Source organism: Salmo salar, chromosome 01, assembly GCF_965601325.2.
Source record: "Salmo salar chromosome 01, fSalSal1, whole genome shotgun sequence".
NCBI classification, from domain to species: domain Eukaryota; kingdom Metazoa; phylum Chordata; class Actinopteri; order Salmoniformes; family Salmonidae; genus Salmo; species Salmo salar.
In genome coordinates this window covers 12,680,278-12,700,016 of record NC_138291.1, presented here as the reverse complement: position 1 = coordinate 12,700,016, position 19,739 = coordinate 12,680,278, and the positions used below count along the sequence as shown (strand labels likewise).

Here is a 19,739-nt window from a genome sequence, read left to right as displayed (position 1 = left end):
ACTTCACACGGGCCCAGAGATTCACCAAAGCTGTGGGATCCAAATGTGTGGCAGTTATTTCTCCAGTCCTCCTGTGTCTGTCTGTTTTCATTGTCTAATCGACACGCTAACTGGCTATGACACATCCTATTGAATTCGTCATGCTGCCGCAACCCATCGCCAATGCCAAGAGTCACGTTAAGCCACATCATGTTCGGCAGATTTTCTGCTGCTAGGCAACCTCAGAAGCACTGAGATGTTAATAAAGAATGGCTCTGTCTTCCATCACAACACCAACACACTGCATCTACCCAATCACAGCCACCACAAACCACTGGCTTACTGTCGGAATGCTTCCACTGGAAGGGGAGGAAGAAAGAGGCTAGCATCTCCAAAACATTTAAATGGCTAGATACTATTTCCTGGTGTTATTTTTACAGTTTCTGCTCCTCTGGTGTTATTTCTGTGTGTTCTTCCTCTCTGGAGAGCCGTGGCTACAAACACCGAAGCCTCATTTAGTTATTTTTTACCCACCATTTCTGTTTATTTTCTGTATATGCATGTGTTTTGGGTAGACAGTAGAAATGATCCACATTGGACCTGCACAGTACACCGAACAGTCCAGTTTTCAGTGTTCCTTCTCTGCCGTTACATAAGCGTCTCAACACCCACTCATTATTGGCGACCATAGAGCGCAACATGCTGCTTTCTGGACGTGATGCGTGTGTTCTCTACTCAAGGTGGGCTTTGTCCCTGCCCTTTTTTTGCCACCGTGTGTGTGTTGGGAACTAGTGGAAATCGTAGAACAATCAAACCCAATTTGTGTGGTTGTGTATGTTGTCCTCCTTGGCTCACTCGGGCCCAGGAGAGAAGCGGAGGGAAGAGGAGGATTGAGAGGCCTTGTTACTCCAGTCATTTATTGAGCAGCCTATCTGCTCAAAGACCTGACGCCGGAGGTTTTTACTTTGACTGCTTAGGAGAATCCTGCAAACGTAAATCTCTCCCTGCTGGCCCAGGAAACTGCAGTGTCATGCATTTCACTGGCCGTTTAGTGCTTTCATTTAGTTTTAGGCCAGCAATTACATCGGACCCTGACTCAGGGATTGGGATAGGCTGGTCTGTGTGTCTGAGAAGGTTGAGGCCTGCCTATCATTTGCCATCATCCATCTTGTGCAATTTTTTTGCAAGTGCCCTGATTTGAACAAAATGGTGGTATCTATGCATCCTCATAGCTGGTATAAATTGTTCCGAAGATGTTTTCTCCCTGTTGATGTTGAAAATGTGACGACTTGTACAGTTTTGGGCGTTTCGAACATTCAGTACGGAACGCTCACGCATGAACGGAACCATCTGCCTATAGGCCGTTAAGTCGGATCATAGAGGGACAATAGCACTAAAGGTTTTAATCGACGAGACAGCTGTGGGTCCTTGATAAGAGCAGAAATGCATACGTTTTCATGGCTCTACCGCCCACATACTATATTTTTGTTCACCTTCTTTAAAGAACCCTTTCTCATGCCTTCTGCCGCAAAGCCTTAACTGTTGAAGTGGAGTGTCACTTTGGACCAAGTAGTCTGGACTGAATAAAAGGAAGGGATTGCATTAAAGGCCAAATCCGTTCACTGCTGTGCTTTGTGATAGCTAAAGTGCGCCACTTCAAAGTGGAAAAACTTGTACCTCAGCGAAGGCTCGTCTCAGCCACCACCACGGGTGTGTATTTTAGTAGCGGTCATGTGCCGTCCTTGCCTCTCCCTCATCTGCTCTCGTTGCTCCTGTGTGCAGCGGGAGACATGATCTATCTCTGTCTCCCTGGAACCTATCCAAGTTTTTTTTTTTTACATTTCAGAGTAGATTAGGTGAAACCAGTTTGGGTGAGAGGGGCTGCCCGGGTGAGAGGGGCTGCCCGGGTGAGAGGGGCTGCCCGGGTGAGAGGGGCTGCCCGGGTGAGAGGGGCTGCCCGGGTGAGAGGGCTCAGGTTTAATTGGCGTTGGGATCCTTTGTTCTCAGGTGCCGGGTATTAGGGGCTTAATGCCCAGTAATCAGAGTTTAAAGCTGCTTTAGCCAGAGAAGCTGATCGCACCGCCTGGAAATACCACACACAATCGACCATTATGGTTGGGACGTTTTCATATGATTTAAATCGAATATCATGATGTTTGACATTGATATATTGTGATGTGCAAGACTAATCTATTTCAACTTTACAAATCAAAACTGTGCAGTTTTATCACTCAATATGTTGAATTTAAGAGACACAGATTATTTAATGATAATGTGACTAATATTGTCTATAATTACAATTGCATATTCTTTCATTAGCCTCAAAGTCTAAGCTGTGTGTCGGTCTACTAAGCGAACATATGGAAATGTTTTAAGATGGTCATACATTGCATCATTTAGTGATTTTTAGGACCTATTTAGGTATATAAAAAAAAAATGTTGAATATTGAATTTGGCCATTACTATAGCCTATAGAAATGCATTGAATAACGTATTCATAAATGGCAAAGACAGTAAATCATAAGGTTTTGAAGTGTCCTATATCTAGGAGATAGACAGCTCAGGAAATGTTTTTGTAGAAACACATTTAACCCCTTCATTTTTGTTGCCACAAAACTACCTCCGTACTTCCATTAATTTGTAGGAGTTATCTTCAGACGAGTCCTATGACACTTGTGGGGATCGTAGAGCAAAACGGAGAACATCGTTTTCGTGAGTCTTGTCTTTTCCGAGCTGTTGTATTAGTTTGTTGGCCAAACCGTTCGGCTGCTACAGATGTTTTCATGAGAAGATAGATTTTCAGGATGTCTCAGATACACTACATGACCAAGCTTGTAGACACCTGCTCGTCGGACACCTGCTCGTTCTTCCACACTGATCTAGACAAACCATGGACTTCGCTTTGTGCATGGGGACATTGTCATGCTGAAACAGGACAGGGCCTTCCCCAAACTGTTGCCACAATGTTGGAAGCACAGAATCATCTAGAATGTCATTGTATGCTGTCCTTCACTGGAACTAAGGGGCCTAGCCCGAACCATGAAAAACATCCCCAGACCATTATTCCTCCTCCACCAAACTTTACAGTTGGCACTATGCATTGGGGCAGGTAGCCGTTCTCCTGGCATCCGCTGAACCCAGATTCGGACTGCCAGATGGTGAAGCGGGATTCATAATTCCAGAGAACTTGTTTCAACTGCTCCAGACTAACAGTTCTTGTGCTGACGTTGTCCAGAGGCAGTTTGGAACTTGGTAGTGATTGTTGCAACAGAGGACAGACGTATTTTACGTGCAACGCGCTTCAGTACTCGGCAGTCTTGTTCAATGAGCTTTTGTGGCCTACCAATTTGCGGCAGAGCCGTTGTTGCTCCTAGATGTTTCCACTTCAGAGTAACGTCACTTTAATTTGATCGGGGAAGCTAAACACCAGCTAAACGTGGACGACGCTGGGCCAATTGTGATACAGTTGTGACGCCTCTAGCACTGAGACAGTGCCTTAGACCGCTGCGCCACTCGGGAACCCGAATTGTATATAGTGTTTCTCATAGTGTGTGTGTATATCTTAAACTGACAGATTTTTGATGGGGATTTATTTAATTATATTATTAATTGATTCACGGGTGCGTCAAACTCAAGGTTTCGGTGCAAAATGAATTTATATAAGAGGGTTGGGTGATATTTGGGGAGACCTATCACCCATACATTTCTCCTGTTGTCTAGTGTGAGGGACGCGCACGCACACCTGATGTGAGAGCTCAGGGAGGTCAGGAGGACAGCAGCTTCCAGAATGCTGCGGCAGGATGAGGACAAAGCAATTAAAACGTCCCGACGGAACTCTATTTTTACATGTACTAATGATTACCATGGGGTGGGTTAAAAAAAAATGTAAGTGGGAAAAATACTATTTTAAAGGTCATTTTCTGCAATTCAACACATTTTGCCATGACTTACGCGTTTTCATGTAATATTTGAGTGACTCGGAACACTACAAAAAAAATCAACCGAGCTAAAAAAAAAAAAAACATTTAGCTGACATGGGCTAGTTGATCTGGACACTGGACCGTATTCCAGGGTATTTGGGAAATGTCATGATGGTTTTTCATAAAATGTGTAGATACTTTTTAAGTTAACCTGCAGGCAACTTGTGTAATATGTTAGGAGATGAAGCAGATTGCGTTATTCATTTCACCTGTCACATTATTTTACATTGAGATTATCGTAGTTCCCCAGTTGAGCCAGACACGTGTTTGTTTGTAAACAGCACAGCGGGAGACGGCGGGAGCTGGTGAGTTCATAGGTTTCTGTGTCTATCGGTGAGTCTCTGTTGTGCAGCACATGGGGTGATGAAGTTACACTTGTATGCATTTCACTACTAAATGTTCGCCATCAGGTATCTTAGAATGACTTTCTGCCCGAAGTCAGAGCTCTGGGTGAGTTGTCTCTACAGCTGCCATTTTTTTTCTTTTTACCTGTGCTTCCTACTAGGGTTTTACATTTCTCCTCTGTTCCGTGTACACATGCTGCTCTTCCTCTGTTCTTCTCTCCTCTGTTCCGTGTACACATGCTGCTCTTCCTCTGTTCTTCTCTCCTCTGTTCCATGTACACATGCTGCTCTTCCTCTGTTCTTCTCTCCTCTGTTCCGTGTACACATGCTGCTCTTCCTCTGTTCTTCTCTCCTCTGTTCCGTGTACACATGCTGCTCTTCCTCTGTTCTTCTCTCCTCTGTTCCGTGTACACATGCTGCTCTTCCTCTGTTCTTCTCTCCTCTGTTCCGTGTACACATGCTGCTCTTCCTCTGTTCTTCTCTCCTCTGTTCCGTGTACACATGCTGCTCTTCCTCTGTTCTTCTCTCCTCTGTTCCGTGTACACATGCTGCTCTTCCTCTGTTCTTCTCTCCTCTGTTCCGTGTACACATGCTGCTCTTCCTCTGTTCTTCTCTCCTCTGTTCCGTGTACACATGCTGCTCTTCCTTCAGAATAGCATGCATCACAACTTGTTCATTTGCACAATTTCTCTGGTTCACTTTTGCTTGTAAATGTCCACATTCGGTAGCACCTAGTTATGCTTTTGTAACTTTATGTGCTGAATTTGCCTGTCTTTGCAATTTTAGTTTGTTCGTTTTTGTTCGTTAGCATTTAGCTGACAGCGTCTGATTACGCTGTAAGTTTATGCTAATTTTGTTAGTATTCTGGTAATAGATACACATTGGGCTTTTCTTGCGTTTTTTTAGCGGCCCCTTGTCCTATGCCGGTAGTACCGTAAAACACGGATTAAGAGAAGGACGGTAGGGAAATCTGGATACCGCCCAAACCTACTGACAAGTTATAACTAGCTTTCTAAGGTCTGCAATGACTGACACGACGATGAAAACTGATGCACTACCCAGTTTCAAAATTGCACCTTGTGCAGTCTAATATTAAAACTTTCAAGAGCAAGTTGAAAGCCTGACTGAGTTCCTGAAATGAAATGTTTATTTATTTTTGGGGCAGGGACTCTGTCCCCTGCTCCCCATAGTTTGGGAACACTGAATTAGAGACCTATGCCGCTTTGCAGTGTTTTTAACTGCTGCCCTATGCTATCATCTTTGCACCGCTGACAAATAATGTTCTCCTTCCCTCCTTTATAAGCTTTCCATGACTGAATCCTCCCTCTCCTGTCTCGCCTACCCTTTTACTCTACGACTAGACTTGATTGTGTTTTCACTGGGTCAATAGAGAGAGACTCCACTAGATGCAGTCTGCTCAGTGCTCACATGTAAAGCACATTGTATTTTTATTTCCTTGTCTTTTGCCTTTAGTCAGAGCCTAGATTTCCTGGCTCTGTAAACCCCTGGGGGGGGTTTAGGTTCATGTGTGGGTGAGAATTTGATCTCATACTGCTGAGTGATGTGAGGAATTGGCCTACTAGGAACGAACGGCAGCAGGGGGAGAAAAGCATTAGCTCTCTGCGGGCTCAATGAGCGGGGGAGGGATGGAGAAAGAGGGGATTTTAGGACAGGAGGACTAAAGCAGACTGACTGTGTGGCACGCTAGCCGTCAGCGATCAAGCTTTTCCCCCTTCAGGTGTGTGCCTTTCGTGTTGTCACTCTCCATAGTACATGGGTTAGCAGTATAGCACTGCCGCTGCCCCCTTTCTCTATAGGCCTATGTGGTCCATGCTGCCTCATAGACTGATCAGACAGCTAGTGTTCAACACAGCTCCTCCTAAAAAAAGCTGAGTTTCTTCACCCTCCCTTTCGAGGTAGCACTTTTCAGGCTCAATATAACATTTGAAAGGAAGGCAGCCAGACGTAGACAGACAGTCCTTGTCTAATCCTGGGCTCGTTACATTTCCTGTCATTGTTGTGCGCCGACAAAATACTGCCAATGACTTGATTTAGGACTACTTCTAGTCTGTCTGGATTTTAGCTTTTGGTTGACCAGTGCTGTGTTGTCCTGCTCAGGGGAAGTGTTTGAAAACAGAGTCAGGATGTTATGTAGGCCTAGTTATTGATATCCTGGTCAAGCAGGATATTAGTCTGTATGTTGTCATTCTAACTAGCCCTCCCTTATCCTAATGCCGTCAAACCTCTTTCTCACTTGTTTGGTCTTAGACCTTTAACATTAGTTTCCTCAACAGTAGAAATGTATCTAGCCTTCACCGTAGCTCAAGAAGGGCAGTCTGCTCTGAGACCTGGGAGTGTGACATTTTATTAGAACTGTGAACGAGAGAAGAAAAGTGCAGAAACCCGAAGGCGGAGTGAGAGCTGAGGCCTAGGGTGTTTTGGAAGCAGTGAAGAGTCTCACGTCAAACGCTGTCAGGAGTCTCCTGTGTCTGTGTGTGTCTGTGTGTGTTCTCTCCATCACTGTGACTGTCTTCCTCCCACCACTCAAGTCGACAGTGTTATTTAGTTCCCGTCATATCAGGAGTCGAGAGCAGACCGCTGATATCCCCTACTGTGTGTTAGGCACTAGACAGACCGGGGTGGTAGGCAGACCATGGGGGGCTGTAGGTTAGGCAGAATCTGAGTGGGGAGACCGTGGGGGTGAAGGAGGGAGAGAGACCGTGGGGGTGAAGGAGGGAGAGTGACTTATTACTACTTGATTTAACCTTACACACACACACACACGCAGTCAGTAGTTTCTGATGGCACTGTGCTAGCTAGTGTGGGTGTACCTCTGTGTGTGGGTGTTAAACAGCACTGGAGAAACTTCTAGAGAAACTTGCAACAGCTGAATTTGTTCCATCACAGTTCTTCGAGTGCTACCCTCTGTTACTGCCAGTTTTTTTTATTTTGTTTTTCCCAGCTTTTTTCTTTCCTTTCTCTTCCATTCCGACAATGTTCCTCTCACAATCCCCTCTGCCGTTTGACTAGACACACGTCTCCAGGGTGGACAAAGACAAATAATTTAATCGACAGCGCCCAGGCAGGGGATAATTTTAGATGAGCCCTGCTTTTGAGAAAAGACTTGGCTCGAGGATTTTGGCGACGACGAAATTGGATGTTGTCAAATGGCGCACGTCTTGGGCTGAAGGCCCGGCCTCTTATTTTAATGTGACATTTTTACAGGAAATTAAAAGGGAATGTGCTTGCCAGAGTAGAGGGAGGAATGTTACTATTTGTGTTGGGTGGGTTGCCTGTTGCTAAGACTTTGAAACCTGTTGCCTGGCCGTCATACAAATCCCTTACCTTTTATCACTTCACTGCCCCCCGGTCCCAGCCCGCATTCTCTCAACCAGCTTCACCTGGAATGCTTTTCCAACAGTCTTGAAGGAGGTCCCACATATGCTGATTACTTGTTGGCTGCTGTTCCTTCTCAATTGGGTTGATTGTGGAGGTGTGCCTTGAATTCTAAATAAAGAAGTGTCACCAGGAAAGCACCCCCACACATCACACCATCTCCTCCATGCTTCACGGTGGGAACCACACATGCGGAGATCAGCCGTTTACCTACTCTGCGTCTTCCAAAGATACTGCGGTTGGAACCAAAAATCTCCAATTTGGACTCATCAGACCAAAGGACAGATTTCCACCGGTCTGTCAATTGCTCTTGTTTCTTGGCCCAAGCAAGTCTCTTCTTATTGGTTTCCTTTAGCAATGGTTTCTTTGCAGCAATTTGAACATGAAGTTAACTCTAATGAAATCCTCTCCAGCAGAGGTAACTCTGGGTCTTCCTTTCCTGTGGTGGTCCTCATGAGAGCCAGTTTCATCATAGTGCTTGATGGTCTTTGCAACTGCACTTGAAGAAACTTTCAAAGTTATTAAAATGTTCCACATTGACTAGGGCGATATGGCCCAAAAATATCATATGGTGTTTTTCAAATTGTTGACGTTATGGCAGTATTTTATGTTTTTGATTTAATAGAAGTTCAACATTTTGCTTTGAGTAATGCATGACCCTAGTGAGGCAACACACATACATATATATTCTAAATTATTTCAATGGGTCTTTCTCCATTTTGATTGTTTTATACTGTTCAATTCAACTTCAACCTAAAATCATTTCCTGCATGTCTGTCAATTTCTGCATTTCCTGCACTCATTTGAGATCATTTCCCCACTGCCATGATATGGGCAAAAATACTAGGCTGTATTTTTAACCAAATGTTGCAAATCTTGTGATTTAGATCAAAACACTTGAACTTTTGCAATCATGGAAATAGAATGTTTATTATAATTCTATAGTTAGAATATAAATAATAGTGGGCACTTTGAATATAGTATTTGACATGACAACGAATGAGAATGCCATGGACCAGTTATTGTGACAGGGTAGGAACCCAAGTGATGTTTAGTGTTTCCTAGGGGACCCTATAATCTTTGTCTACATTAAATATTTATTCATATAGCCAACATATTCATGCTTCGCCTATTTCTCTTTCATATAGAACATACTGTTGCACAAACAACATAATGATTTTTAAGCCACCACCAGTACCTGTATTAGCTAGCTACGTTTGCTCTGACTCAGTACTTTTATTAGCTAGTCAGCTAACTAGCGATTAGCATTAGTGACTAACACGATTTAGCTCAACTTGCTAAGAAAATACAAACTAGATTTCTGCAAACGTAAGAAACACTAATATTGTAATTAAAGAACGCTTGTGGATTAATATTAAAGTGTAAACAACATCGTTGTCATCAACATGTGCTGCATGGACCACACAGACTGACGGAAGTGTCTCGTGGTCAAGCAACAACATGTGCTCCTTGAGTGACGGGTGGGACCAGGTCTGTGAGAGAGAGAGAGAGTGAGAGTGAGTGAGTGAGTGAGTGATGACTCAAGTAGCGGAGTAAACAATAAAAATGGACGTTACACACAGCGTCTCACATTTAACACACACAACATTCAAATACTGTTAGAAGGTAAAGTAAAAACCCAAACCGGTCCATGCATAAATACCTGTGTGTATAGTAAATTAAGGTATACCGCCCAGCCCTAACATTGACTGACCTTCATGTCTCAGTAATGGACTGTTGTTTCTCTTTGCTTATTTGAGCTGTTCTTGCCATAATATGGACTTGGTATTTTACCAAATAGGGCTGTCTTTTGTAAATCACCCCTACCTTGTCACAACACAACTGATTGGCTTAAGAAGGAAATCAATTCCACAAATTAACTTTAACAAGGCGCACTTGTTAATTGAAATGCATTCCAGGTGACTATCTCATGAAGCTGGTTGAGAGAATGCCAAGTGTGCAAAACTGTCAAGGAAAAGGGTGGCTACTTTGAAGAATCTGAAATATCAAATATATTTTTGTTACTACCTGATTCCATATGTGTTATTTCATAGTTTTGATGTCTTACACTATTATTCTACAATGTAGAACATAGTACAAATAAAGAAACTCTTAATGAGTAGGTGTCCAAACATTTGACTGGTACTGTATGTATACTGAATCCCTTCCTCACTCCAACAAATCTGGGAGACGATTGGACATTTCAACTAAGGCCAGGCCAACGATTAATTGTTCTACATTGAACTGCTGATTTCATTTGGCCTGACCTAAGAAGCTATGTCCTCCTTCCAGGGAGGGACCTATCCACTTAGCAGTCCCGCCTCCCCCCATTAATATATCGACAGATGAATAGATTTTTCACGAAGTCATGCTAATAGGGAGAAGTTATGTGATCTCAGCGGTCTGACCTGGGCCTGCACACTCTGTGACCCATGGAGGAATATTTATGTTGTAATGGAAGGTTGGGTTAGGTGTGTGTACCCAGCCCCACCTTGTGCATCCCCCAGATGCTTCCCACTGTAGAGATTCTACCCAGCTGCATGCCAGACGTGCCTAATCACATTTGATTGTGTGGGTGTTAAACCTCATCAATTACAACCTGTCAATCCCTTGTCAGGGGATAAAAATTAAAATGTAAAGAAAACACAAGTTGGTGCACTCGAGTCTGTGGTTTTTGGTGTTAACCTTGAAGGTTATGCTGTAGAGGTGATTTCCCTCCCCTGTCATTCGGGGTCAGGTATTGACAGAGTATTCTCATGAGGAGGCTTAAATAGAAGCCATGCCTTTTTGAGGCCCTCCCCAGATAGGTTACCTTCCACCCCTCTCCCTCAGATGGCCGCTGTTCCCTCAGATGGCCGCTGTTCCCTCAGCCTTTAGGGGATGAGACGGAGCACGGACCGGCTCTGAAGGATTTGTCTGTCTGTGTGTCATCCCATCTAATATTAAATACATAAAACAAAGGACATGGAACACTACCATGCACACACCATCACTGATAAAAGGTGAGCTCATTGCAATAGTGGAGGAGTACAAATACCTTGGGCTAGTCATTGACAAGCTGTCCTGGGATCAGTGTACTGACACTATTTTTAAGAAAGGGTGGTTGTGTAATAAAATAAATAGTCACTTTTCGGGGCCCAATGGAGAGGTGTGTCAGTCAAGGCCGGACATAGGAAGAGTGGTCATGCTGCTTTCCAATGGTTGTCCAAAGAGCCCGACCGTTATGGGATTTTGGGGATCAGCTTTTAGAATGGAAATATTCACAAACAACCGATATATCGGCCTGTTTTTTTTAAATTTTATTTTATGGAAAAACTGTTACTCTAGTGAAAGGAGGATAAACTGTTTTGATTCCAGAAAAAATGTGCCTAGGCTCTGAATTGGTTTTTAGCTATTCGCCCCAAGTGTTGCCCAGTGCACAGTCTTTGTCCCTACCTCATTCAAGTTGACGCTTAAAATGGTTACCGTAAACGTTTAGCGTAGGGCCATTCCAAGGATCCTGGATTAGCGCTGATCCTCAGTGAACGGTGTCTAGTACACTCACACAGCTACCCAGCTAACACAGTGGATCTGGGCCCATTCCGGCTGAGAGTCAGGGCACTGCTGATTTGGCAGTATTACTTATGGCTAGGATGCAGGGATTGAGCTCGGGCATATTCTGGTCAGAGTTATCTGGCCCAAATGTATTACTTTGGCTGCTTTTTATATAATTAACATTTCATTATTTATTTATTTTTCCATATTTTCTCATTGTTACCTTGATCAAAAAATATAATTAACATTTACATAATTTAAGAGTCCTGTTTTAAGAAGTATTTTTATACTTTGTGCAAGGCAGTTGATAAGTATTAACTTTGGATGGAGCCTCCCGAGTGGTGCAGCGGTCTAAGACACTGCATCGCAGTGCAAACTGCGTTGCTACAGATGTTAGTTTGATACCCGTTCCGGCCGCGAACGGGAGACCCATGAGGCGCCGCACAATTAGTCCAGTGTCGTCCGAGTTAGGGGAGGGTTTGGCTGGCCCTTGTCCCATCGCTCTGTAGCGATTCCTGCGGGCGCAAATGCAGTCACCAGGTGTACGGTGTTTCCTTTTGGTGGATGGGTATAATTTATATGCCTATAATGTATAATTGTAATATTTAAAATGACTAAATCTGGTAATTTTGTATACATTTATTTAAATTTGCATCGGGCCGATTTCTAGTAAGATGCCGGCAAAGTCGGCTGAATTCTGGTAGACGGAAACGACCCGATGTATTTGGGCCATTTTGATTCTGGGCTGAGTCCGACACCCGATTCCGGGCCGATTCAATCAGTTCCTGTCCCCTGGAAGAGTGCCGCTTCTGGTCCGAATCCTCATTGCTACCTGGGTAGTTAGCTGGCTAGCTAGCTAGCACTCGTCATGGAAATGAGTCTGGTGAAACTTTGAATTTGGACCAGTCCCTGACAAATGATAATGAAACCCACACATCAAAAATTCGTAACTTGCTATGTTTTGTTAGTGTCTCTGAAAACTTTTGAATGACAGCGCTTGAGGAATACCCTTCACAAAAAGAGCAAATATAACACCAGATTTGGCTGGCTTCACTAAAGGGCGGTAACGTCAAAGTTAATACAGAATTGAACGTTCTTAGCATGATGCTTGCTTTACATTTAGGCATAGCGTCCATTGTTTGTCACGACACGTGACATCCTACCATGACACTTCACGTAAACAGTATGTGGCCAGTGTGCATTTCTGGCACTATTGAGCTGGCAAGCTTCCATCTACTCAGCGCTCACCGTAGAAGTAGTAACGGTTAGTTCACAGTGGTTCTCTCCTCTGACTGGTGTAGTTGCATTGGGGTATAGTGTCCGGTCTTGCTGTAGCGCCAAGGCAGATAGACTTATAGCCATGTAAAGAGCGCCCCCTTCAGGACAAATAATTGTCCTTTTTGGTGGATTAAACGCTGGTACGAATGCATCCGTAAAAGGCTATCAGCCAATTTTTTTCATATATGAATGCCTTGTCTCAACATGCCCGCTGGAGATCAACTGACTGCATGGCCTCGTCTGTTGTTTTATCTGACAGGCTGATCTGAGCTGTAGACCTCTCCCCCTGAACGATTAGCTCACTCCCTCTGTCCTATGCTCCCTCTGCAGCTGCTCCCTACACACTATTTAACTAGACCAACCACCACTGGCCACCTGACACTGGGGGTTGGCTTTAACCCCTCATACGCCACACCACTCCCGGAACATCCCTTTTTAACATATTTTCAACCAAAAATATGTACTTCACCGTCTTTTCAACGCACAGCTGGCGCCAGAACGAATCAGTTGGACGGGCATTTGATTTCCTGTTTTTTTTCTCTCTCACACAACCTCCTGTTTGCCCACTTAAGAATTCTGTTAATGGGCGTTATGATAAAGACCCTAGGCAGCTCATGAGTTTCAAGTTTGGGGAAGCTTACAGTTGATCCTACCATTTCTACCCATCTGTGTGCCATTTCACGCCGATTCGTACCCATTTGCTTAGTTTTGTTTCTAGTGCCGTTGTCTTGACTTTTCCATAGCCTTTCAAGTGTGTTTTTTGTGTGGGTAATTCTGCATCCACTCCTCTAACCGTGTGTTGTCTGTGCTTGTGTGTTTCAGAGATCAACAGAGTGAGGAAAGATATGTACAACGACACAGCCAACGGACCTGTAGACAAACACCCTCTGGAATTACCCGAGGCCCTGGGGCCAATCATTCATCTGCAGGAAAAGCTCTTTGTGCCTCTAAAAGAGTACCCTGATGTAAGACATGTCTCTCTCTCTCACACACACACACTACATATCTGCGTAGATGTTTATATACCACACATCACACACACAGGCTCCTTGTTACATTCAGATTTAACCCTGTCAGTTGTCTCTACCACCAAGTTCACCTTGTCCTTGCCTGTGATGACAAGGCGTCAGCGGTTTGGTGGCCCTGCTCAAACAAATAGATCATAATGTACCTAGTAAATCAGGAGCTATAGAGTTTTCTCTGGTGGCTCACTCTCTCTCTCTCTCTCTTCTGCTTTCCATGTCCCACATGCAGAGGGGGGAGGACAGGTGGGGGGGGTAATGGTAGTTTATAGCCTTACATTGTCACTGAAGGCCAAAGGAGTCCTCGCGCCCTCTCCCTCGGTCCCTATTTTCTCCCTACTATCCCTTGTTATCACACAGAATAACATTGAAACCTGCTGCACTGCACAGTATTGAAACCTACTGCACACTATTGAAACCTACTGCACTGCACAGCATTGAAACCTGCTTTGCTGCACAGAAATCAAATCAAACTTTGTCACATGCGCTGAATACAACAAGTGTAGACCTTATCGTAAAATGCATTGAAACCTGTTTTACTACACAGAATGGCATTGAATGCTACAAATTTGCTCCACCAGTGGTGGTATCATTGAAGGTGAATTCTACTCTGTGGCCACCCGGCTAAATGAGTTGCCTCCACAAGGAAAACAGGACGCTACCAGCTGTTTACGATTTAGTTACCCAAATGGGCAGAGGAGCAGGTGGAGAGGGGGTTAGGAGAGGGACGGTGTTGAAAACAACCTTTCCAAAAATACACGGGGAGGTAGAAAATGGAAGGCTCACCATTGGACTCCCTGAATGGCCCTTGAAAGCATCCAGAGTTGAGACTAGACTGGACGGAGAGGGTTGTAGCTGTATAGAGTAAGTACACTGCAAGGACACAGAGGCCTGGGTAGGAGCACAGACTGACGCTGTAGAGGGGAGGTTATAGTGTTTGCTTTGGGGGTTGGGGCCATGGTATTGATGAAGGAGAATGTGTGTACACAGTGTGTGGAGTTTTGCCTGGTGGGTGGGAAGGGCACCAGTTCCCACCAGGGTAGGTGATAAAGGGCACCAGGGACCCCCACCCAGTCCAGCCAGTCCAACTCAACCTCAACCATGATCCCCAAGCCAGAAGACTGCTGAACAATTAATCAAATGGCCACCGGACTATGTACAAATGACCTCTAACCTGTACCCCCGCTGACTCAGTACCTGTACCCCCTGTATATAGCCTCGTTATTGTTATGTTACTGTTACTTTTTATTCTTTTTACTTTAGTTTATTTGGTAAATATTTTCTTAACCAACAATGCAGTTCAAGAAGAGTTAAGGGCTTGTAAGTAAGCATTTCACTGTAAAGTCTACATGTTGTAGTTGGCGCATGTGACAAATAAAGTTTGATTTGATCCAGACTTAAATTCACCAGATATACATCCAGATGTACTCTGGGGGGGGGGGTGTATGGACGGCACCCCCTATAACCCCTAAGCTAGTTGACATGGGGAGGCTGAATGGCAGCTTTCCCGTTTGCACAGGAGACCCGTCTGGAATGGTGGGACGTGCTTTAAAAACACATCCGGGCATCCTCTCTTTTTCTCTCTCTTGCGCTCTTTCTTTCACTCTCTCTCATATGCAACACCAGTCAGGTCATTAAGGCAGTAACTTAATAGAAATGTAAAAAAAGGTAAAATCGTTGAGGCTATTTATAGAAAACCTGATTGAAACCAGAGGGATGCAAGACCAACATGAGATTTGTCTCTGCTGTAATGGAGTTGCAGCGTTAGGTTAGAGTCACTCTCTTATTAGGCGGCCTTGCATGTCTGGAAAACTACGCCGATGGTAGTCAACAGAAGAGCACAGCCTGAGTCACTCTGACCTCAAACGACAGCATAAATATTGTGTAAGCCTAATGAGTATAGCTGTCATGGCAACCACTTAGCTTTCCTGTTGCGAGATATTCATTGTTTTGCTAATGTTTCATAGAGATTTCTTAGCTGCATATGTTAGCATTTGTATTTATATAACCTAGCATTAGCTGTTAGCTTAGAGAGAAGTGGGATGAAGCTGGGTTGTGTTCTGATGCAAGGGTCTAGCAAAGGGTGTCTAATTTTCTCTTTTAGGCCAGATGAGCTCTCCCTTCTCTGACAAAATATGTTCTTGTACCCGAGAAATCGAGATAAAATAATCAGTCACCATTGAGAAATCCCATCTTTTTCCGTGCTGTTCTGAGGATACTGTAAAGATAATTATTAGCCGAGGGAATTTTCTCCTCCTCCCGTTCACCTTTTCGGGTGATTTCTCAGATTTTCCCCCGACGTGTTGAGGATTCAAGGCCGGCTACGTACTCTGCATCTACGTCTCAAATTACACCCTTTTTCCTTTTATAGTTGTGCACTGTATAGGGAATAGGCTGCCATTTGGGATGCGCTGTCTAGCCTAGCGTTTCTAGACTGCTCCAAACTCCCAAGACGAGGGTTCTGCTTTCCATGTCCGCCTATTGAGTTTTTAGCACCGCACACAGCTGCTGCCACTGAAGTCTCCTTACCACCCTCCCCTTCTCACGTTCCCCATTTTCACATCATCTTCCCCAGTTCCCACACCTGTCCGCTTTTGTCCAAGGAGTGGCAGACTCTTTCTCACCATTTTCCTTCCACTCTTTCATACTCCTCTCTTTCTTAGTTTCCTCTTCCCAGTACTAAGTAATTAGATTGTCTTGGTCCTCTGCTGCAGTGCAGCATGTCAATTACACCAAAATAACTTGTCCTGCCAAGACGTCCGTGTTCTAATTCTCTTACCGTAGGACATGCATGCTGAGGTGAGAGAGCTCGGTCGAGAGTGTGTGTGTGTGTGTGTGTGTGTGTGTGGAAAGGTAGTTGTTTGATGATGTCATCGGTGCGTAAACTTCGGAAGTGCGGCATCATGTCACTCAGAGGCGACTGCAGGTGAGGACAGGGTGACGCCCCGCCCTGGAGACACGTCACCTCTTTCTATGACCTTCAAACACAGTTACTTCCTTCGTTGTTTACTAACACCATGTGATGCCCCCAACACGCCTGGACAGCCCAATGGGTTGTGTGTGTGTGTGTAGTAGGGGATTGTGGGAGTCTGACTAGCCCTCCCCACCTGCTCTAGGCTGCCTGCCTGCTGAGGCTATGAAATAGGACACCCTGTTGGATGTAGGCGGTTGAGCAACTGGTCTGGAAAACAAGGCCAACTGGAAAGGGCTCTTTTTGAAGGAGCCATTTGTCTCCCCTATAGGTCCTCTGGCTGCCATGATGTCCAGCACAGTGTGTGTGTGTGTGTGTGTGTGTGTGTGTGTGTGTGTGTGTGTGTGTGTGTGTGTGTGTGTGTGTGTGTTGCCTAAGTGTGCTTTGGATGTTTGTTCATTGATGCATAGAAGTGTCTTGATTGTTGGTCTTAATGAGTTGAATGACTAGTTCTTGATTCCATCCAGCATCAGTTATTGTTGGGATTGAATGATTCAATACAAGACTGTTCTCATATACCTGCCACCACAATGTGGTGAAATAAGCCTATCGGTCCCCTCTCCTACCCCACTAGTACGTGCTGTCTGTCTGGTGTGTCCATCTCCAACTTTACTGTTGTCTACCAGTGGTGCTGCTGTTGTCATGGTGTTGATGTTTACATTTTATTAGGTCTCTGCGGTGGCAGCAACCGGAGCCGGTCGGCAAGGAAACAGCTGTTTGATCGGCGTGCTGAGCGACTGTACTCTCCCAGTCTTAATTTGCAGGTTATTACTGTGGCTTTTGAAGCAAAATGTCTCCAATTGAGCGTCTCAAATGACTTCCCAGCGTTTTTTTTCCCCCTTCAAAAGCGCAATGATATATCAACAATCGGCATGGGCTCTTGTTTATGCGTTTGGAAGCAGAAGATGCCTACCATTTTCTCCTTATTGAGCCCCACAGAGGACTCGTCATAATAACCTTAAAGCCTAGTGGTCAAATACGCATGCTCCACTTGAGAGTGGGACGCTTGCTTGAATGTCTTTGGGTCTGCATCTATGAAGGTCAAGTACAAAATGTAGGAAGTTAACAATCTTAATTCAATGTTGACACAAATGCAATAAGATGCAACAAACTTCTACATGTGACTGTACCTCACAGGCCAGTACAATAGCCTACAGATGGAGAGAAACCTAATGCTTCATACAGTACCAACCAATACTACTCACCCGACATACAGGGCAGGTGTGGGCCAGTGCTGCCTTGGCTGCAGTCTTCTGGTTTGCAGCTGCTCCCGCCATGGCATCAGTCAACAAGTTCAGCTTGAGAGTGGAGCATACGTTAGATAAACCCCCCCCCCCCCCCCCCCCCACAAATTGTTCAGATTAATGACTTAAACGGCTGAACAACTGTTTGGCAGGTGTGTGTGTATAAGCTTTTGTTACAGCCCATACCTGATTACAAATCATAGCCTATCGCTGTGATTCGGTATGTAGATTATTTAAGTCAGGTGTTAGAGCTGGGCTGGGACAAAACCCTTCACACACCCCTGCCCTTCAGGACTTTCTGCAATGACTGAACCAGACCAGAGCAGGAGAATAGTGTTCCAGGTCGAAACGGCTGACCTAGTTGAGAGGTGACAAGACTCAGGCACACCCATTGGTTCTGGAATAGAAAAGGTGCAAATCTTTATTTATTTTTTTTGGCATCAATAACATGACAGTAATTCTACCTCAAAGATGGCGCCGCCAGACATGGCAGCTCTGCTTCTATATCCTAAGCAACTTTGCAGTATTTCGTTTTTGTGTGTTATTTCTGACGTTATTAGCCCAGAGCATTTTCTGTGTTATTACATACAGCCAGAAATAACTTTTGGATATCAGAGCAGTGGTAACTCACCAGCATTACGACCAGGAATCCAACTTTCGTGAATTGGATCCTTTGTTCGTACACCCCAGCGCAACTGAACTTATTCCAGAGGCTGCTCCAAGATGCTGCCGGGCACACCGTCCACCACTTTAGAGTATATTACTGGCTAATGTTCAGTCTCTGGACAATAAAGTAGACGAGCTCAGGGAGAGGATCTCCTCCGAGAGAGACATCAGGGACTGTAACATACTCTGTCTCATGGAATCATGGCTCTCTCGAGATATACTGTCCCCGTTCCATACGTCCAGCTGGGTTCTTAGTACATCTCAGAGACAGGAATAAAGAACTTTCTGGGAAGAAGGGCGGTGGTCTATTTTTCATAAGGGAAATAGAGGGGTGCGGGGGACTGCCTTAATCAACATCCACGGCGCCCAGGGAACAGTGGGTTAACTGCCTTGCTCAGGGGCAGAAAGACAGATTTTTATCTTGTCAGCTCGGGGATTCGATCCAGCAACCTTCCGGTTACTGGCCCAACGCTCTTAACCACTAGGCTACCTGCCTCCCGTTTAACTACTCATGGTGTGATTGTGATAACATAGAGAAACTCAATTCATTTTGTTCAACCAACCTAGATTACCTCACAATCAAATGCCCACTGTATTACCACCCAGGAGAATTATCTTTTGGTTATAGTCACAGCCGTGTATATTCCCCCTTAAGCCGATATTACGGCGGCCCTTAAGGAACTACACTTGACTTTATGAAAACTGGAAACCACATATCCTGAGGCCGCATTTGTTGTAGCTGGGGATTTTAACAAAGAAAATTTGAGGAAAACGCTACCAAAGTTATAGCAACACATTGACTGTAGTACTCGCTCTGGTAAAACACTGGATCACCACTATGCTTACACGGCTCTCCCCCACCCTCCCTTCGGCAAATCAGTGGCATTGACTAAAATACAGTAGAATAGAATACAGTATATACATATGAGATTTTGTTAGATACTACTGCTCTGTTGGAGCTAGGCACACAAGCCTTTCGCTACACCCGCAATAACATCTGCTAAATTTAAAACTTGCCCAAGATGGTTAACCTGTTAGGGCTAGGGGGCAGTATTGACACGGCCGGATAAAAAACGTACCCGATTTAATCTGGTTACTACTCCTGCCCAGTAACTAGAATATGCATATAATTATTGGCTTTTGATAGAAAACACCCTAAAGTTTCTAAAACTGTTTGAATGGTGTCTGTGAGTATAACAGAACTCATATGGCAGGCAAAAACCTGAGAAGATTCCAAACAGGAAGCGCCCTCTCTGACAAGTTGTTGTTCATCTTGGCTCTTTTTATTGAATACTGAGGATCTTTGCCGTAACGTGACACTTCCT

General features: G+C 44.6%; 1 protein-coding gene across 4 annotated transcripts in view; it reads left to right on the top strand.

Moving 5' to 3' along the window:
• qkia (QKI, KH domain containing, RNA binding a) overlaps positions 1–19,739 on the top strand; it is a 106,978-nt gene that overhangs the window by 15,640 nt on the left and 71,599 nt on the right. For all 4 annotated transcript variants that reach the window (XM_082965934.1, XM_082965890.1, XM_082965920.1 and 1 more), the window contains exon 2: positions 13,334–13,476. In XM_082965934.1, the coding sequence (XP_082822060.1) occupies positions 13,334–13,476 (143 nt within the window). The remainder of the gene's footprint in view (positions 1–13,333; positions 13,477–19,739) is intronic.